The sequence below is a fragment of the Muntiacus reevesi genome, chromosome 5 (assembly GCF_963930625.1).
Source record: "Muntiacus reevesi chromosome 5, mMunRee1.1, whole genome shotgun sequence".
In the NCBI taxonomy this organism is placed as follows: Eukaryota; Metazoa; Chordata; class Mammalia; order Artiodactyla; family Cervidae; genus Muntiacus; species Muntiacus reevesi.
The window spans coordinates 53,714,567-53,736,337 of NC_089253.1; the positions used below are offsets into that span (position 1 = coordinate 53,714,567).

At 46.2% G+C, this 21,771-nt stretch overlaps 1 protein-coding gene across 1 annotated transcript; it reads right to left on the minus strand.

Moving 5' to 3' along the window:
• Positions 1-1,144: 1,144 nt before the first annotated feature.
• On the minus strand, positions 1,145-13,486 carry C5H1orf116 (chromosome 5 C1orf116 homolog). Its single transcript, XM_065936700.1, has 4 exons — positions 13,372-13,486; positions 8,094-8,279; positions 5,560-5,737; positions 1,145-4,383 (listed from the first exon to the last, which is right to left on the minus strand). Exons 2-4 carry the CDS (start codon positions 8,196-8,198, stop codon positions 2,852-2,854), a joined length of 1,815 nt encoding a protein of 604 aa, XP_065792772.1. The 5' UTR covers positions 8,199-8,279; positions 13,372-13,486; the 3' UTR covers positions 1,145-2,851.
• Between the last annotated feature and the right edge of the window lie 8,285 nt (positions 13,487-21,771).

A 21,771-nucleotide genomic window follows, 5' to 3' on the forward strand; every position in this document is an offset into this window, starting at 1 on the left:
AGAAGCCAGCTCCTCCGTTTGGCAGATGGTCTGTTCTCAGTGAGACTGCGCCAGGCAGGGTATAGCAAAGAAATAAGGCCGTGTGGAAACAGAGTTGTCACTGTGGCCTTTAAAATCAGATGAACGGCCTTTACAAACTTCTGCCCAAAAAGGGATAAGAATAACCCTGACCCCACTTCCAGCTCTTCCTCAATCACTTAAAGCTGAATGAAGAGCAATCCTATTTGGAACAAGAAGATGGATACAATTCAGGATGGTGGATGCTGTCTCTGGGTCCTTTTGACCTTCTTCAAAATGAGGACAACTGGCTTTGGATTTATTATCCAATTATTTATTGGATATTATTTATTTATCATCCAATTATTATGCAATCCTTGAATCCCAAAGACCATTCCTAGAGCAAAACATGCTCTTTGAAGGCCGAGGACATGGGAAAGCATGGTTCTCCATGGGGAGGGGAGGGGGAGTATCTCAAACTGGGAGACTTGGGGAACTGGGCAGGATGAGAATACAGAACAGGAGTGTAGGCTGTGTGTAACTCTGCTGTGTCTGGGAGAGAAACTGCCCTCCCCAGGAAGTGGGATTTAACAGGAGGTACCCCTGACCGCCCTGTGTTAGTCAGCCTTGTGTTGGTGCCAGGGCCCCAGGCTCCTACCAAGTCATGCTTTAGAGCTAGCCTCAAGTTTCCCTGTTTATCATGGAAGTTAATAAAAAATAAAATGAGCTTTCTTCAGGTTGCATCTTAAGAAGCAGTTCAACCCAATGCATTGTGGTGGACCATGCAGGAAAGGCCTTCTCTCTTGGAGGCTGGGGTGGGGGGGTTCTGAGATAACATGTGACTCAGCCCGTCATGGGGGACCCCGTCTGCTGTGACAGGCCTGGTTCTCACCCAGGGCCAGAAGCAAGGTACTAGGCTTTTGGGTGTGTGTGTGTGTGTGTGTGGAGTGTACACAGAAACTGTCACACCCACACTCCGCATGCACCCACACCCTACATGCCAGAGCAGGGTGCAGTCATTTGTTGTCCTCATCTTAACCTTCTCACCATTTTCAGAAACACTGAGCCTTGACGTGCTGGGTCCCTAAGGACATGGTCCAGAAATGCTCAGCAGAACTACAGGGCACATTTTCAACCCACTTCCCTTTATCCGCCCCCCATATTCGGGCATCGTGGACTCCAATCAGGTCATGTCTCTGAACAGTATTTATTTCCTGAGGGGAAGCATGGGCTATGTCCAGCTATGTCCAGTCTCCAGCCTTGTATTCGGAAGCCCACACTGCCCACCCACAGTACCCTGTGGCGTATTTGCAAGTTGCACGACTTGGTCAGGGAATTTGGGATTCATATGAGTCATTAGACGGCTACTTTCCCAAATTAAATAAGAAGCCACAACACTGAATATGATCCTGAACATTTAATCTCTGCTGTTTCAGAAGACACCTTAGAGAGTGAAGAGCTTTCAGGTTAGACTTCTGCTGGTGACTGCCGGTCCTGAGGGTGCTGGGTGGATGGACAAGGGCCCTGCTGGAGGGGCGGGGCCTGCAGTGTGGGCGGGAGTGGGAGCCCCAGCTCTGACCTCAGCTCTGTCACTAATGCACACTGACCACGATGAGTCACTTCCCTTCCCTAACAGGATTGGATTAGAGGGTCTCTATGGCCCCTCCCAGCTCTTATAGTCTATACATAAATAATTAGCAGAGAATGTCAGGTGATGATTTTCCATAGGAATTGTGGAAATCAAAAAATAACTTGCAATCATGTAGACAAAGGCTTTCAAGAGTTTCTCGGTATTTACAATGTCTCTAGGCTTGAGTTCCCAACTCACTGGTGGCTCAGCCCTGGCTTCAGTCCTGTGCAGATGGAGATCCAGAGCAGGAAAAACAGGGATCTCGGAGTCAGGGCCCATCATAGTTTATCACTGAGTTTAACAAGCCCAAGGACAAGACCCTCCCCAAGGGAACTATGATGTGTAGATATTCATCCCGCCTCCACAGACCAACAAGAGTGTCAGGATATGTCTGATCCTCAGGACTAAGGACAGTGAGAGGGCAGCAAACAGCCTCCTTGGCCATGGGCCCCTGTCCAGAAGGGCAGAAGAGAGAGGGGACTCCAGCAAGATCTGAGCCAGTCTCCATCCACTGCGGGGATTCTGGGAGACCCACGTTTCATGTGACTCTGCATTTGCCTAATGTCATGGGAACGTCTATTGTCTCATTTGACTATTTTTCTCAGGCTCAGCCATGCCTCTCCACTCAGTTCTGGCTAGACTGAACTCTACCCAGCTTAAGAAAATTTTCAACCAGAGCAGAATTCTGAGCAATGACTCCTTGTGTCATATAAATAGCATCAGTGATATATACAGCCTATAACACACACACACACACACACATACACACACACACACACACAACCTCCTGTGGAAATCCTCTTCAGGACCATTTGCACAGGTACTGAGGACTTCCCTGTAGCTCAGACAGTAAAGCATCTGCCTGCAATGCGGGTTCAATCCCTGGGTCAGGAAGATCCCCTGGAGAAGGCAATGGCAACCCACTCCAGTACTCTTGCCTGGAAAATCCCATGGACAAGAGGAGCCTGGCAGGCTACAGTCCATGGGTTCACAAAGAGTTGGACACAACTGAGCAACTTCACTTTCCTTGGCACAGCTGCTGTGAATATAAATGTGTGCTCCAGGCTCTCCCTCAGAGAGAGGAGGCCACTGGAGAGGAGCTGACCCCTGTCCAGCTCCTGAGTCGCGAGGTGGGGAGGCTAAGTTGAGCTCTGGGTCCCACCCTGAGTAATGGGGTGTGGGGAGGGGGCTGTGTGGGTTGGGCTGGTGGCCAGTGGGCCTGGCCTACTCCTTCAACAGGCCCAGCTTCTTCAGAGCCTCCCTTCTGTGTTCATCAGACACCCCCTTTGGGGAGATCCTGACGCTGACACAGGGGGGCCGGGGCAGCTTGTCTCGGCTCTGTCCCTGGTAAGAAAGGTGCTTGGGGCGCCCCTCCTGCTTCAGGTCAGCCAGCTTGCCCACCTGGATACCCTCGAAGTCCTTCCCCGTGCCCAAGGAGGCCGGGCGCGGCCGGGAATTACGCAAGACGCTGGGTGAGATCCTGTCCAGCAAGGAGCCTTTTTCCAGAGAGGTGCTGGTTTGGGGGCTGGGAGCTTTCTCCGCTGAGAGGTAGCTGCTCAGCCCGATGCCTGACCGCTCCAGGGTGCTGGACTTGAAGCTCATCTGTCTGAGGCCAGGGACGCCGCTCTCCTGGAGGGTCAGCCCGGAGTCTGGCTTTCGCTGAGTCAGGGGACTGTGTGCCCGCGGGCCCTTCGGGATAGGAATTGGCGTGGATTTGGCAGCTGGAGCTGTCCCCTGAGTGGGTTCCTGGGAGGGAACCAGAACCTTGCCTGGAGAAGGCGGCTGGGCCAGAGCTGGCGCTTTCCCGGGAGAAGGGCCCCGCGTGGGTGCAGGGGCCAGGGCCCTTCCGGGGACCTGGGCTGGGGCCGGGGACACGGCCTGAGCGCCAGTCTCCTTGAGCCTGACGGAGGGCCTGCTTAAGCGGGGGCTGGGCTCCTCCTGGTCCTGCGGCAGCCCCAGCTTCTCCAGCGCTTCCCTGCGTGCTTTCCTCTGTTCCTGCAGGGAGGACGAGGCGGGGCTGGGGTCCCCGGGCGCAGCCTCCGAGCGGCGGGACAGCCGGTTCTGGGGGTCGCTGTGGAAACTGCTGCGGCTGCTCTTCAGGACAATGTTTGGCGGCAGCTTCCGGGGCTTAGGGGCCGTGACGGGGGCCGGCCGGTCATTTGGAGGGCCCCCAGAAGGGACGACCGTATCTCTAGCGCCTGCATCCTGAGAGGACACCAGGGGAGGAAGCCGAGGTGGTGCAGGTTCCCCGGTTGAGCCTTTCTCACTGGCTTTTTGGGACATGGCCTCTGGAGCGGGCTCCCTGTTTCTCTGGGAGCTGAGTGATGGGTGGGCCTGGGGCCTGGGGCTCAGTTCCCCTGGTCCTCTGGGCAGGCTGCCTTGGCCACGCTGCTCGGGCTGGGTGTCCTGGAAAGCCTCCGGTGGGGGGATGAGCGCCCCGTCCAGCTCAAGGGCAGCCTCTGGGGGCGTGGCCAGTGCCTGGCTGGGCTCAGGGCTCTGGTTGACCCGCTCAGGGCTCTGGCTGACCTGCTCGGTCTCAGGTTCCAAGACAAGTCCCTCGGATCCCCCTGGATTATGGCTGTTAGTCAGGGTGGTGCTTTTTCTGAGATTCTGGTTTCTGCCGATGTGGATATTTCTGGGGAGGCTGTTGGAGCCAGACCTGAGGCCCAGGCTTTGGGGCCCGGGGGGATGAGCTGAGCTGAATGGAGTGACTCTTTTTGGCTCCGGTCCTCGGACAGTTGTCTCCTCTGGATGTCCTGTAAGAGTCAGGGGAACAGGTGAAGAAGAGTAGGCAGTGAGGACCCTGCTGTCGAGGGGAAAGAAAATGCTTCCCAAACTCTAATCTCCAGTCCTCAATGGATGGGTTTTTGTCTGTCTGTTGTTGCTGTTTCTTTGTTCTTGAAGGACAACACTTTTGTCTGGATATCATTTAGACTGACAGATCAATCCTAGCAGATTTCTTTCAACCAAGGATTAGCATTTCCCAGTGGCTGGGGAAAGGGCAGCGCAGACAGCTTTGTGTCCCTGACTCAGGCTCTTCCTAATCTCTATAGAAGCAGGATGGCTGGGATTCAGGACAGTCCCTCTCGCTGTCCTGGGGCTCCCGGGTAACTGGGTCCAGTGGGAGCACTGAGCTTGAACAGCATCAACAGGTGATGTGCTCTCGCCCCACCAGGCATCTGCCTTCCTCCACCTCCACTTCCTGTAAACGCTTGGATGACTCTGTAATGGCCACAGCTGTCTCTGCGCCACAGGGTGATGTGGGCTCTTCCCTTCCAGCGAGGAAGCATAAGCATCAGGCCCACTGGGCCAGGAAATCAGCACCAGGCAGCAGGGGCAGTCCCACGTCCCCACTTCCTGCCGTATCACCACAGACAGACGGTCTAATATATTGTCAATAAATATTTGCAAAGTGTATGAAGAAGTGGTTGCAGTCCTAATACCAATAGGACTGTCTTCCTGGGATGTATGGCTACACTTACAGGTCACCTTTGTCTCCATCTCCTGAGCCTCATCATCATTCCACGCTCTCTCACAAGGCCCTCAAGATGCCACCCACTGAAACTAAGGGAGCCCCTCCCTCTTCTTATCTCCTGCAGCCTCATCCTCTGGGTCACCCAGATTAGCTCCCCAGACTGACTCAGGTTTTCCAGAGCCAACCACCCACCCCTCCCTGGTTCTTTCCCCCACCTCGGTGGTCAGATGGCTTTAGAATGTCTCCAGAAGAGAGCGGGAGCTGGTCAAATCCCCTTCCCTCCCAGACTTTTGATACTTCATACAACGACACCAGAAGCTGTCTTGGACAATCCCTCCTTCCCTCCAGGGACAAGGCTTTATTCTAGCCGCAAGTAGAGAGGAGAGTGCTTGTTCCTTCTTCTGCCCATGACTCTTAGAGCAGAGGGCAGACAAGAGGGAAAGCGGCTCTATCTTACCCTGGGGGGCAGGCTGGGTCGGGGGCAGTGCTCGGGGACCTCGGGGAGTTGTGGCTTGCTCAGACTCGACGGTGGACAGCCCGCTGTCAGCCTCGGCGTCCAGGGAGCCAATGGTTTCCTCCAGGAATAGCAGACACTCCTTCTCTTCAGCGGACAGGAAGTCGTAGCTGCTGTCACTCTGGAGTGAGGAGAGGGCGGGGGAGCTGTGACAGGCAGCTCTCCAGAAACTGGTGGGGCCCAAGAGCCACCCTGCCTTGGGGGAGGAATGCCGAAGAGCCAGACACCTCCCCACCGTGCCACTCTGCAGACCTGCTGGAGCTGCTTCCTGAAGCCGTGAGCACCGGGAGGGCAGAGCCTGTCTAGCTGTGGTCCCCCTCGCACCCAGCTCCGACAGCTGGGCAGGCCGACTGCAAAGGGTTTTTCAGGTGCTAAGTCCTGGGTGGAACGCTTATGGGCACAGATTAGAAGGTCCTGGGTTCTAATTCTACTTCTTCTGTGTGACCTATGTCAAGTGCTTCAACTTCGTGTGTAACATAATGATTTGATTTTAAACCTGAAGCAATACCTAAACTGGTATTGCTTTGAACTTTTCAAAGTACTTCTGCATCCTTGATGTGGCACGTCAAGGACAGTATGAGGACAAACAAGAAAGACAGTCAACTACTCGCTGCCAGGCCAATAGGAACAGGGGCATGACTAGTCACAGATAAATTCACTAAATAATTTATACTTGACTTTGAAATGCATTCCATGCAGAATTTTTCCCCCTTGTGTATTTACTTTCCTGATGGCATTTGGCTCTGGCTAACATTCAAAAAAGTGCGCATTTCTTAAGCAAATATTAACTTAAGGGAGGAAGGTGGACAGACTGGTATGGGCTGTGGGGAGAGCAACTGAGTATTAAATATTAGGCAGGAATTGAGATACATGTTTTTATTATGAAAAAGCACACAGGCATGTTTGGAAGAACAGGTTATGGCCAATTCAGATGCTTACTGCCGTGTTCTGTAAGGCCAGGAAGATCCATGGAATAGTTGCTCTCCAAAGTTGAAGGTTGAAGGGAGGACGAAAAGGGCAGATGGGAATACAGGAGATTTGGCTTGAGTCCCTTCCTAGCGTCTCTACCCCTCTTCCTACTGTTTGAGTCACTGCAGAGTTATATATTCTTCAGACCCATTCAGATGGCCAGGAAAGATTTTGAGAAAACCCTGAAAATATCTCAGGTGGAGGGGAAATGGTTGTTGGAATGACTTTTCCAGTCCCTCAGGCTTCATAAGGAATCATCTGTCAGTTGATTGAGGGAGACCTAGATGTCAAGGAAGTCCCAAATATAGCCCTTAAAAATCTTGATGCCGGCTCCAGAGGTTCTGTGAACAAAATCTTCTTTACTGCCCTCTTCTTCCTAAAATAGTCTTGCCAAGACTCCATCTCTGAATTTGTCCTTTGTAGATGATTCATTTTGACAACCTTTAATTCCTGCCACATTCTGTGTCCAATGCTATGTTGGTCTCTGCCTAACAGACAGGAAGCTATCTCTGTCGCCCCATCATGTAAGGTCAAAAAGAAATTATATACAGATTGTCTGCACTTTCAGGTTTTGTGCATTATGTGCTGCTTTTTCTACTCCATTTTTACATGCCAAAACTTACCAACTATATTAAACATCTTCAACATTCAGTAGAGATCATTATGATCTTTAAACTTTCAAATATCTATACATACAGGATATAGATCAATAAAGTATACATTATCAAGGGTTATCATGTATATGATGAGCACCCATAGCAAAAGAATGCTTACATTTGGACATAGGGCAGACTTATTCTTTGACACCAATCTTATAATAATTGAGATTTAAATCCATGCCCAGAAAAACTACAACTGATTACATGTCATAGATAAACACAATAATTTTGGAAGATTCTCAATCTCCACTTACAGATAAGCTACTTCTTTTCTAGATAGAGGCAGGTACTAAATACTTTATCATGTATTTCATTTATTCCTCTCAAGAACCCTATGAATTCGGTATTAACATTATCCTCATCTTAAAACTGAAACTTGGAGAAATAAAGTAATTTGCCCAAGATAATGGAAATTCTAAGTAGAGAACCCAGATCTGCTTGGCTCCAGAACCCAGGCTCTTAACTGCTCTGTGCTCTTTGACCTTTGTTAAAGACTGAAATGAGGCTGTTCACTGCAGAGGACTTGAGGAATTCACAAGGATCTGCATTCTGTTTCCACCGTGGCCTGAGATCACTGACCCATTCTCTCATCTCAGTTAAACCTCCCAACCTAATGAGAACTGGGAAAAAGTCTCATTTGTCTTATTACTCTCTGGGGTTGTCCCACCCTATTCTCTATAGAAGTGGGGGTGACTCAGAGGCAAAATCCTGCCTGGCGTGATTCACTCCCTGACGAGGAAGATGAAAGACAAGGAGCAGTGAGCAAGGCCGGTGGTGGTGGGCAGGGCAGGGCAGGGCAGGGCAGGGCAGGGAGCAGAGAGCGGGCCAGGCTGCAGACAGAGTACGTACAGATCCAGAGCGCGCGGAGGTGGTGCTCATCATACTGTCGCAGCTGCCGACGCGGTTGGCGGGTTCCAAGCCAGGCCCTGCTGGCCACAGCTCTCTCTCGGGCATCGCCTGAAGCAAGGTGCAGGGGTGGTGAAAGGGGCTCCCAGAGGGGAAGTGAAGGGAAGTGGAGAATGTCCCAGACTGGGCCTGAAAAGAGAAGAATCAAAGCCACGTGTGAGCTGAGCCGGGCTCCAGCGAGTCTCTGCCCAGGCCCTGGAGCAGCGTGGCACCCGGGACACGAAGCAAGCAGAGAGCTGGAAGGGGCCATGCTCAGCCATGCCCAGGCCCCGACCCCAGCCTCACCAGGGACACCAAGCTGGACACGCACATGCAGGAGGATGGAATTAGGTGGTGCAGAAGCAGTTCAGCAGAAGGGAGCCTCCATCATTTCTCTCTCTTTTTTTCTCTGGACCAGGGAACTTAACCTAGATTTTCATTACTAGTATTGGTATTACAGGGGTTAAACCTTGGGTTCTGGAGAGTAGCTGGATCTGGGTTCCAATTCCAGCTCCACCATTTACAGTGATGTGATTTGAGGCAATTTACTCTGAGTCTGTTTTTCCTCATTAAATAGGGTTAATAATAAGATTAAATGAGAACAGTTAGCACAGTTTAGTTGGTAGTAAATTAGCAAATGCTTAAGGAATAAATGAGTAACTGCTACTGTTCTTGTAATAAGAAAAAGACAAGATTCAACTTGGGTCAAAGTAGACTGAAGCAAGGGAAACAAAATTTTTTTTTTTAAAGGAACAAGGGCATAATAGTACCTACCTCAAAGGGTTGTCATGAATTTATAATGAGATACTCCATTTAAAACACTTTGTGCAGTGTGCGGCCCTGTAATTGTCAGCTGCTACCATATCCATGTCATCAACATCAACGCGATGACTCCCACCACAGCCACCATTATCGCCCAACTCTGGGAGGTGTGTGCAAGGCACCCAGTGGCTGACACAGACCTAGTTCCTCTCTCACGTATCACCCCCTCTGAGGCTGCTCTTATTCCCAATGAGGTTCCCTAACCTGTCTCGCATGAACAAGAGCAAAGTCCTAGGTGGCTTCCTTCCAACTCCAACTCGTAGGGAAAGAATGGCTTCAATTTTACTGTACCAACAGAAATAGCAAAGGAAGGTTAGTGCCATCTATCTTCAGGAAGTCCCGGGGGTTTTCATATTCCCGTTCATGGGGAAAACTCCACCAGAGTTGGAAAGGCCAAAGGTGACACTCCTATGTTAAAATGAAATTCTAGAACAATTAAGATTAAAAGACAGTTTCAAGATCAAGAAAGGACATGTGGAAAGAGTTTAGAATTAGAATACAGTTTGTTGGATTCTGAATCCATGGTTTCCTCATAGTGCTGCGTCTTATTTTCTACCATCTTTCCTACTCTCCCAGTATGAGGTAAAATGTCCTGGAAAATCAAATTTTATTTGACATCTTGAGACTTGGGGTTTAGATTCTAGGGCAGGTTATCTTTTCAGCCTGTACCAATAATTGCTTCCAGTGCCAAAGTCAGGTTTGGGCTGTGCTGGGGGAGTCAGCCTGCCAACCACCTCGAGCTGACAAGCCCAAGGCCTCCCAGAGCTCCTCTCCTGCCGGGGAGGAGGCCCTCAAGTGCCACAGGTAGGGAGGGGCAGAACAACGGAGAAGGAAGAGGGACGATCTCTTCTGAGCAAGATATGTGTAGTTCATGAGGGTCTAGAGCCTCTTAGGAGAGATAGAGGGGACCAGAGGGAACCGAGATGAAGCCCAGTGATGAATCAACACGGGTGAAGATAACTCCTGGGTTTCCTTCACGAGTTCCTTCACTAGTTCCCCATTATCCAAAACCCCAAAGAAACAAACGTGAGAAGTCATGCGAGATGAGGTTCAGTCACCTCAGCTAGCCTCTCCATTAATGACTGACTAGGTCACTGACTTCCAGGAGTACTAACTCATTTCTAACATTCTGTAGGTTTGAGACAGACAAAGAGGATCCATCTCTCATCTCTCATCCATTAGCCTAGGCACACGGAAGGCACTCAAAAAATGCTAGATGAAGAAACCTGTCGTTCATTCTAGAGTCTGCTGAGTTGCACGGTTGGAAGGTTGCTTTTTTGGCTTCTACACTATTACTGCAAGCTCTTTTTCAAATATTTTATTTCCCAGAATATATGTGGCTTAATGGAGTTTTGGGAAACACTTTCAGTTACAGTAACATTTATTAGCACCCAGTTGGCCCTGGGCATGCAAACTTTACTAAGACAAAGGTATTGTTTCCAAGAAGTCAGTGTAGATCCAAGGGTCTGTTTTATTGGCTCTAGCTTTCCTATCTGTAACATTGGGGCAGTAACTGTTAAAAGTGACTCACTGTAATTAATGGAATGTTCTCTGTGAACAGATATGCAGATGCTGCCTTTTCCTTTCAGAGAAAAATTACTGCCTTGTTCTTCCAAGCACATGTCGGACTTTACAGGGGTTTGCTAGCCTCTCCTTCCTCCCAGGGCAGCCTAACACACTCTCACTTTGGAACCAAGGATGGCTTGAAGCAGCTGGAAGAGATAGAAACAATATGAACAGCACTGGTTCAAAAAACACAGCAGGGTATAGCTTATAAAGGGCTTTCAGATATGCTAATTGAGTTTTTTTAAAAAAACTGCTAGCTTAGGCAGGATGGGACATTTTCTCCATTTGACAGCTAAGAAAGCTGGGGTTCTTTCTAACTCCCCTTCCTATGAGAAGTAGGAAATAATCCATATAACTGCATCTGTGGGACAGCCTGTGGCTCCCAGCCCTTCTAGAGGGTATCACAAAGGCTTTCCACACGCAAGAGGGCCATGTACCTAAGGAAGGACGATTGACCACTCCTGACTAAACACTGAAAACCCCAGTAACATCCTCTTTTGATTCAACTTTATGCATCCAGGCCAGCTTTTTGTCCCAACAACAGATATTTCCAGCGTAAAGAAATGACATCAACTGCCGCTGACACTCAAGTAAGCACAACAGAATCACCACAGAGATTAACCTGGACCTGAAACCAAAGCTGAGTGAGCCCCAAGGTGCTTGCACCTCCCTTCCACACCTAGTGTTCTGATCCCAAATGTCTGAACCGTGACCATGCCTTCTCTTCTTCCCACTCCCTCTCCTTCCCTCACCAGGCTGACCTGTCCTGGATGCTGCATTTCCTTCCACCAACTTTACAACCTTGAAACTTGTGGGCTGTTTCAGGGCAGCCATTGAAACCTGAGGTATTTCTACTTGATAAGCGGAGGAACAGGCAAAACACTCAAGGTGAGAGTTTGGTATCTTTGAACACTTGACCTCTTTGAGCAGCTTGAGGGGAGAAAGGAATGGATTAAGAGATGTGCACAGCCTGTATCAGCGTCACCCGTGCAAAGGCATATTAAATATTAACCACTCCCTGAAGCCAGCCAAGCCTTGGAGGAGAGTAAAAAAAATGGCATGTGGCATTCTGGCATCTGGACGGGGTGGGGTGGGAAGAGGGCTCCAGCCCACTCCCGTTTGGCTCCTCTGTACCTCCTGAACAGTCTGAAGGCTCCCTGGTCACCCTCCTCCCATGAAACCACCCCCATATCCTCTAAGAACTCATCTCTCTCCCTAGTGGTCAAAGAGGTTTCCTATCTCCAGGTCTCCAGGTCTCCTGCTGACCAGTCAAATGTGCCTTGGACTGGAGAACATCCTAAGGAGGCCAAGAAGACTAAAAGTTGCGCTGTATGCGTATCACTCTCCACAAGCACATGGGCAGGTTTCTATGTAAGTTTAGGCAATTATATAATTGCCTCTTTCATCAGTAGATTTGAGGGAGAGTGGGGTGGAAACATCCCGTGTGCAGAAAGGCTTTGCTTACATCACAGCTCATTCTTATTGCTGACAAGGTCACCATCTATGGCAGCCGTCAGTCACTGAGCTTGGCGGGCTGGTTCTGGGCTGTGGACTGAGCTAGAGCCTAAAGGTTCCAGTGCCAGGAAGAAACCCAATCCAGGGCTTGCATGCCAGGCTCTGGGATCCTGGCACTAGATCTTCCCACTTCCTTTTTCTGGAAGCAGGAGGAAAAGGCGTCAAGTCAAGGAACAGAGTGTTAACTCCCACAAGCTAGAGGATGGAGAGCTGACTTGTTTCTCTGACTTGACTTCTACACCCAGTGTCCGTGTGCAGGGAACACTGCCGCACACACCGCTAACAGGACACCTGAAGGAACGCAAAGCAAAACCACGGCACTGCTCTGGTTCTCCTCTCTGGACCCTGCCACGCTGCTTCGGCCTGAACGCCTCTCGGAATTCCTACTAGACTTGACATGCTATGGTGAAGCATTAACGTTGGGTGGGGCCCTGGCACAGCTGAGTAGCTTCCAGTTTGCCAGTCCTTGCGTCTATTAACAGGCAAAGTAAGAAATTTAATGAGGTTGAACTCAAATAGGCTTGACTTTGCAACTAGATTATCCGTGGGCTTCCAAAGATGAGCTGGTAACCTGACTTGGAGTTTTTCCAATGTAACCAAACCTCACATCGCCTTACAAACAACCTAGCACGGCTCACACCTTACACACCCTTCCACAAGGAGCGCCTTTATCAGGCGCGTGCGCATACACACACACACACACTGAAAACACACACACTGCACTTTTTATTTAAATAAAGATAGACATTGAGTTGATAAAGCTATGGGAAAATTTCCTGTTAGAAATGCAATGGAAAACCGAAGCACTTTTCCTCCCCTGGGCGATTTTCCATTTCTACTCCGTCTACTCCAACTATTCTCTTCCAAAATCACAACTCAATTTCAATTGCTCAGAGATGAAAATTTCTAAAGCAAACCTGTTTTCTTCTCTTGTTGCCTGCACAATGTGCTTTACCCAACCTAAACAGGCAGATGAAAAAAAAAAAAAAAAGCATCAACTATTCTCTTCCAAAATCACAACTCAATTTCAATTGCTCAGAGATGGAAATTTCTAAAGCAAACCTGTTTTCTTCTCTTGTTGCCTGCACAATGTGCTTTACCCAACCTAAACAGGCAGATGAAAAAAAAAAAAAAATGCATTTCAGCCCCGGTCTCCAGAAAAGCACCCCCGTCTCCAGCTATCAACCTCCTCTGGTGCACTAAGGGCTCAGAGAGTCGAGGAAGAGACAGGAAAGTCCCCCAGTTGCGTCATAAAGGGCTCAACTCTGTAGCTCTGGCTTCCACGAAGACCCCGACTCCTGCAGCAGAGTAAGCAATAGTTGGTTAGTAATTAACTCACCTTCAATGTGCGGGTGACTGAAGAGAGGAAAAGAAGAGAATACCCTCGTTTTGCAAAGGGCGGAGACGGAAACAGAGACAGCGCGCCCGGTCTCCTACTGTTTTCTTCTTCTGACCTCTTTCTGACTTACCTGGACAGGTAAAGGCTTCATCCGCGCGGCCTCACCCCGCCCTGTCCGACTCCCAGCCAATCCCAGGTCTCCCTCCCCACGTCCGCTTCCAGCTGTTTCCCCGGGGAGGGCGCGGGCGGGGCGGCTCGCTTAGCCAACCGCCTCTGGCCCCCTCCTTCCCTCGTCAAGATCCAATAGCGAGCCTTTAAGCCCAGACGAGGGCCGGAAGGAGGAGCCGCTGGTTTGGGCCGAGGCTTGGACGAGAGTAGGCATGTTATCCCTTTCAGGTATTTTGATACAGAGAAACGCAGTCCAGTGGGCAGTGCGCTTTTCCGTGCGCCTGTTTGAAACTTGAGTTTCTATCTGTAACTGCCTTCTTCGTCTCGAAGTAGTCCCCTGAATTCTTCAAAGTAAAAATCCTTTGTCTTTTCCAGTCTTTCAGAGTCACTGTCGTCCTTAAGTGTTTTCCTAGCGGCTCCACTCAGGACCACGGATGAAGGCGTCTAAGGACGGGGACGCTGGCGCTGAGACACCGTGACAAAGACCTTCTGGGGGAAATAAAACTGTTTTCTCTCTCAAGAGGTCCCTATGCGGAGGGAAAAAGGGACGGGACAGCCTGGAAAGAGAGAGCATGCACGCCGTCATTTGGGTCTTTGGTCTTTTAGCTGTGTGTGGAAGGTAGCAATGAATATGAAGAAATAAAAACGAAAGAAGCTACCAATCAGTTCTGCAATTCGTATCTCCTTCCAATGGCAGATTTCTGGCACCTGTAGTTAAAACATCCGGAAGAAAGTAGGGCGAAGACACTAGGTGAAAGAATCCAAAGCTTTCAGGAAGGAATCTTCCTTCAGGAATGGCGATCACTTTCACCAGATATACCTTTTGCGTGGAAACTGGATTTTCCTGGATATACGTTATCCTCGATACCAAAGGGCAGGAAGAAAAATTAAAATCAATGCACATAGTAATTGCCAACATTTTGTTAAGCTCTTGCTATGCACTGGGAATTGTGCTGTGCTAAACATTTTCATACATTTCATTTATTCTTTATTTGAAAAGTAGGCACTATTAATATACAAATTTTTACAAAAAGGAGAAATGACTTGCTCAAGATCATGTAGCTACGGCATGGCAGAGCACGGATTTCAACTTAGGCAGTATGGCGTCAAGTTTGCCTTGTATCAATACGATGCCAATCAGTCTCTATTTTGGAGAAAAATCCTAAGTATGAAACGTGAAGTACACAGATAATGTGCAGGTCTAATTCTAATAACTAGATTCACCCTTCTTGCCTCATTTCTGTCTTGCAGCTGTTCCTGTCCTTTAGAACAAGAATGACACACGGTTTTCATCTTTTCCCTGTGTGATCTCTGCGGTTGTGATCATTGCAGGAGGGCAGTGATCACGGGGCTAACTTACAGAAAAGGCAGGCAGGACTAGTGAGGAGAAAGCAGGTTTGCGGAAGCCTGGAATAACTCAGCACCTGTCAGTGCATGTGAATAGCAGAGCTGACCAAGCATTTAGTCAGCTGACTGATGATCTCTCCTCCTGATGTGTCATTCAAATATGTATGATGTCATAATACTAACAAAACAGGAAGGGCATCTCCAACTCAGAAGTTCAATGCAACCAGAGTTACACCCAAGGATTCAGTCACTGAAGCTGATCCAGCTTCATAGGTGTGCGGTTTGAACATTTGCTAAAAAAAAAATGAATTGACTTATGAGCATTAACCTCAAAGATGAGAGGAGGCACAGTCTTGTTTGTGAACAGTTTTTCAGTTTATAGTAAAATTAGAATAATTAGGAAGAGCCCCTATCTTTTCCCAGGTAGAAGTAGGGACATAGACAAAGTGATCTTACTATTGCTCTCTTTCCTTTTTTAAAAAAATTTCTTTTTGAAAATTATGAAATATTTCAGATACTTTGGCATAGCAGACAGCACTGTACCTAACACCCAGTTCAAAAAATAGAATATTAACATTAGAGTTGAGGTTGCTTACAAACTTTGCTCCTCACTCCTTCCTGCCTCCCCAAAACAGACACACACTCCAGCTGAAACAAATCGCTATTCTGAATGTGGTGTTTTTTCATTCTCCATATCTTTAAATGTTTTCCTTGGAATCTTGCTTGATTTTTCTTTGCTTTCTTTACTTTGGTGCAGGAGAAATATCAGGTCTCTGAGTTTCCAAGAGAATGGGGAAGGAGGCCTGGACTATGGGAAAGAGAGGAGTTCCAAAGTTAGGAGCTCCTGAGGGACTTAAGGCTCCGTGGTTGATGTAGGTCGTCACTTGAGAGGAGTGCATATTGTTTATTTGTATGTGAATTCCTGTCTGATGACCTGACTGTGGAATCTAATTACAGTCCAGCTCACCTGACTCATCGGTCTCCTCACTCCTCCGTCCTTGCGTGCTGCTGCGGTACAGTCATCTTCTCGACTGTCAGAAACTTGTTTATTTCCTTTTTCAGTATAACCTCCTCTTTGAGGAAAGTCACTCTTTCCTCTTTGGGCTCACTATAAAGTTGGTCTTTCTGTAAAACACAGTGGACCTCCATCTAACCATTCATGATACCTATTCACATTACAGCCACATCCTATCAATGCCTTTCTTCTCTTTTTCCTCTCCAAAGGAAAAAAAAAAAATGAAGTCGCTTTGAGCTTGTATTATCACCTACCCTAGGAAACACTGGGTGCCCACTATGTTCACAGTATAGGGCATGGTACTACATGCCAGGTCTCTGAAAGAACTTCTATCGGGGAGAGGGAAGGTTTTATTCCTCAAGTAGTAGATAGAATTTGCTTTCAAGAGAAAATAGTTGGGAAAGGATTCAGATGAGGATGATTATAATTTGGCTATGAGCCAAGGAATTGATAGTGAATTCCATGTGGAATTAAGGGATCAAGTATATCACCAAGTTCTCACTAAACTGATATTAGTGTTAAGCCTGAAATAATTAGATGGGAGCTAAAAGGCATAATTAAGTGGATTTGGATAAAGTTTTGAAATGACTTACTTGTTAAGTAATTGCTCATAGTAACTTCTTTCCCACTTGGCCCACCTACCATGAAAACTTAGAGGATTCAGTAGTCCTTTTCTTCCCAGGACTAATAAAAGTTTGGGGGCTGAGATCATCTAGTAGCATCAGTGAGTTTTGTAAGGAATGTCAAATCTTAACATGTTCGAAATGGAACCTCTCTTAGCTCTGGCCTCTCTACTCTATCCGCACGCCAGCTCATTGCCTCACCCAGACTCAGTACTTCAAACCGTCCCCCATATCTCCTGTGAGATCACTCTCATAACTGCCTGTGGCTCTTCTCCACTCTGATCAGGACTTGGCTCTTTGTAGGATCACAGACCACTACAGATGGAGAAACTGCAGAAGCTCCTTGCTTCCTGTCTCTCATTTTATAAAGGCACATTTGAACTGTCATTCCTCTGATTAAGATACTTTGGGGTATGGTTCATAGCGTTCAGAATGAAATTCAAGGTCCCTGTGGGGCATAAAAAGACCCTCATAAGCTGGGCCTACATGCTTTTCCCACCACATATTCATCCATTTTCTTTATTACAGTCGCATCTAATTTTTCTGAAACTGTCCTCCTTTCAGGCTGCTGGCCTGCACCCTTTACTTGGACGCATTTCCACCCTGTTCTTCTGGCTTACTCTCAGCCTTCCTTCAGGGTTCAGCCCGAGCACCACCTTTTGGAATAGAACGTTGGGTGCTTCTTCATTGTAATCTGTTAACAAAATGAACATTATCTCCTGATTTAACCCTCTAGGATGTAATTGTCCTCTTTCTCTCCATGAAAAATTTGAATTGATGATATTTTACATTGCAATAATTTAAAACATATCTGGCAATGGGCTGACCGATTTCCATTATCTTTCTTAAAATGCTTCTAACTTTCTTTATGTTCTTCATTTATTATTATTATAGATACCTATATTGAAAAATTGTTTAGTAAATAAGAGATAGCAGGTTTAGCAGTATTTACAAAGAACTGTAGCTTAAAGCCATATTCAACCTTGGACAATGTTAGGGAGCATAAATTGATAATATTTGGATCTCCCAGCAAGTTCTTAATAGCTCTACACAAAATCTTTTGTTGAAATTGTCAATTTAAGAATTTATTTTGCTTTTCAAACTTATTATTTCTTGGAATACTTTTCACAGAATTTGCATTAAGTATATTATAACTGTAATACAGTAATATTTTTTTTTTTCATTGTTAGCGGTACATAGGGCCATGGAATACATACTTATATTATGGTGACAGTTATCAGCCAGATAGATGGATTAGACTGTAACCATTTCCCTCTGATCTGCTAGTGTCTAGGTACTCAGAAATGTAAACTTTAACTTTCTACTCCACATGTTAGAATTTTCTGCTCTTGCTTTTTTTTTTTTTAATCATTGGATTCCTTGAAGTCACTAACATCTCTTCACAAGAAGGTCGGCGTTGCGGATCAATCAACATGGCAGGGTAGGAGGATGGGGAACCTCCCTCCCCTTGTGAACACATCAAAAATAAATGTACATGTGAAGCACTTCTCTCTGAAAACTAACTGGAAGTTGGCAGAAAGATTTCTGTAAACCAAAGCTGTAAGAGAGATACACACATAATCAGGAAGGAAGAAAAAGTGATCATGTCGGAACGTGTACCCCTGGAAAGGGACTCGGGGGGGAAAGGGAGATTATGCAGGCAGAGACCCACCTTGGGGAATAAGTGGTTTGGGCCACAGACTGGGCACCCCAGTCCTGGGGTCCTACCCAGGGGAGACGAGACCCCTTGGCTGGTCATAGGAACAGTGGGACCAACAGGAGGGCTGAGGAAAGCCTGAACCCTGCTCTTGAGGAGTGCATGCATGCTGGCTTGTCCTCAAGGCAGAGTTAATAGGATGGAATGAAGACTGTCCTAGTGACTGCTGGGTTTCCCCCGACCACTTCAGCATGGGCCCCAGCCTGAGTCAAGTGAATGGTTCAGTCCTGCTTACTCAATGTTGCAGCTTGGCACAATCACAGAAAGAAAAATAAGAAAAGCACAAGCACATGGATACTAAATAACTTGCTACTTAAAAACTAGTGGATCAATGAATATATCAAAGAGGAATCAGAGAATCGTTTAAGATAAATGAAAATGGAAGCAAAGCTTTCCAAGATCCATGAGATGCAGCAAAAACGTTCTAAAAGGGAGGTTTATGATGATATAGGCCTTTCTCAAGAAACAAGAGAAAATCCCAAAGAAACCTACCATCTAAAGGAATTAGAGAAAGAACAAGAAGTCCAGAGTCAACAGAAGAAAAGAAATAATACAGATTAGAGAAAAAATAAATAGAGATCCCAAAACAATCGAAAAGATCAGTGAAACTGAGCTTTTTTTTTTTTTTTAAGATACCATTGATAAACCTCTAGCCAGAGTCATCAATAAGAAAAGAGAGAAAACTCAAAATCAGAAATGTTGGAAGACTATTGGAACAAAATGAATTGTTATATACCGATGAATTGTACAACCTAGAAGAAATGGACAAATTTCTAGAAACATATAACCTGCCATGACTGAATCAAGAAGAAACAGACAATTTGAACAGACTGATTACTAGTAGTAAAATTGAATTTGTAACCAAAAAACAAACAAAAAAAACTTCCTAGCAAACAAAAGTCCAGGACTGAATGGCTTCACAGGGGGAATTCTACCAAACATATAAAGAAGAGTTAATACCTATCCTTCTCAAACTACTCAAAAAAAAAAAAAAAAAAAAATTTGAGGTGAATGGAACACTCCCAAATTCATTCCATGAGATCAAATCTAGTTTCTGACACCAAAACCAGACAAAGACAGTATAAAAAAGAAAATTACAGGTCAATATCTCTGATGAATATAGATGCTGAAATCATCATAAAAATATTAGCAAACCAAATCCAACAATATATGAAAGGATCATACACCTTGATCTACTGGGATTTATTCCAGGGTCACAAGAATGGACAATATTCACAAATCAATCAGTGTAACTCATTACATTAACAAAAGGAAGAATAAAAATCACATGATCATCCCAATAGATGCAGATAAAGCAGTTGACAAAAGTCAACACCCATTAATGATAAAAATGCTCATCAAAGTTGGTATAGAGGGAATATAGGTCATCATCTAACACCATATCCAACAGTGAAAAATTGACAGCTTTTCTTCTAAATTCAGGAACAAAACAAAGATGCCCATTCTCACCACTTTTATTGGAAGTCCTAGCCACAGAAATCAGACAAGAAAAAGAAATAAAAGGAATCCAAACTGGGAGGGAAGAAATAACACTGTCACTATTTGCTGGTGGCATGACACTATATATTTGAACAGTTCTGTGAAGACCTACAAGACCTCCTATAACTAACACCAAAAAAAAGATGCCTTTTCATCATAGGGGATTGGAATGCAAAAGTAGGATTTCAAGAGATACCTGGAGCAACAGGCAAGTTTGGCCTTGAAGTACAAAATGAAGCAGGGCCAAGGCTAACAGAGTTTTGCCAAGAGAACGCATTGGTCATAGCAGACACCCTCTTCCAACAACACAAGAGAAGGCTCTACACATGGACATTACCAGATGATCAATACCCAAATCAGATTGATTATATTCTTTGCAGCCAAAGATGGTGAAGCTCTATATAGTCAGCAAAAACAAGACCGAGAGCTGACTTTGGCTCAGATCATGAACTCCTTATTGCTAAATTCAGACTTCAATTGAAGAAAGTAGGGAAAATAACCAGATCATTCAGGTCTGACCTAAAGCAAATCCCTTATGATTATACAGTGGAAGTGACAAATAGCATCTGACAGACAGAATGCCTGAAGAACTATGGATGGAGGTTCATAACATTGTACAGGTCACAGTGATCAAAACCATCCCCAAGGAAAAAAAAACACACGCAAAAAGGCAAAATGGTTGTTTGAGGAGGTCTTACAAATAGCTGAGAAAAGAAGAGAAGCAAAAGGCAAAGGAGAAAAGGAAAGACACGCCCATCTGAATACAGAGTTCCAAAGACTAGCAAGGAGAGATACAAAAGCCTTTCTCAGTGATCAATGCAAAGAAATACAGGAAAACAGTAGAATGGGAAAGACTAGAGATCTCTTCAAGAAAATTCAAGATACCAAGGGAACATTTCATGCAAAGATGGGCACAATAAAAGACACAAATGGTATGGACCTAACAGAAGCGGAAGATATTAAGAACAGGTGGCAAGAATACACAGAAAAGCTGTACAAAAAAGATCTTCATGACCCAGATAACCATGATGGTGTGATCACTCACCTAGAGCCAGACATCCTGGAGTGCAAAGTCAAGTGGGCCTTAGGAAGCATCACTGTGAACAAAGCTAGCAGAGGTGATGGAATTCCAGTCGAGCTCTTTCAAATCCTAAAAGATGATGCTGTGAAAGTGCTGCACTCAATATGCCAGCAAATTGGGAAAGCTCAGCAGTGGCCACAGGACTGGAGAATGTCAGTTTTCTTTCCAATTCCAAAGAAAGGCAATGCCAAAGAATGCTCAAACTACTGCACAATTGAACTCATCTCACACACTAGCAAAGTAATGCTCAAAATTCTCCAAGCTAGGCTTCAACAGTATGTGAACTGAGAACTTCCAGATATTCAAACTGGTTTGAGAAAAGGCAGAGGAACCAGAGACCAAATTGCCAACATCCATTGGGCCTTAGAAGAAGAAAGAGAATTCCAGAAAAACATCTACTTCTGCTTCATTGACTGTGATAAAGCCTTTGACTGTGTGGATCACAATAAACTGTGGAAAATTCTTAAACAGATGGAAATACCAGACCACCTTACTTGCCTCCTGAGAAGTCTGTAGGCAGGTTAAGAAGTAACAGTTAAAACTGGACATGGAACAACAGACTGGTTCCAAATTGGGAAAAGAGTATGTAAAGGCTATATATTGTCACCTTACTTATTTAACTTATATGCACAGTACCTCATGCAAAATGCTGAGCTGGATGAAGCACTAGCTGAAATCAAGATTGCAGGGAGAAATATCAATAACCTCAGATATGTATATGACACCACCCTTATGGCAGAAAGCATAAAGGAACTAAAAAGCCTTTGATGAAAGTGAAAGAGGAGAGTGGAAAAGCTGGCTTATAGCTCACCATTCAGAAAACCAAGATCCTGGCATCTGGCCCCATCACTTCATGGCAAATAGATGGGGAAACAGTGGAAACAGTGACAGACTTTATTTTCTTGGGCTCCAGAATCATTGCAGATGGTGACTGCAGCAAGGAAATTAA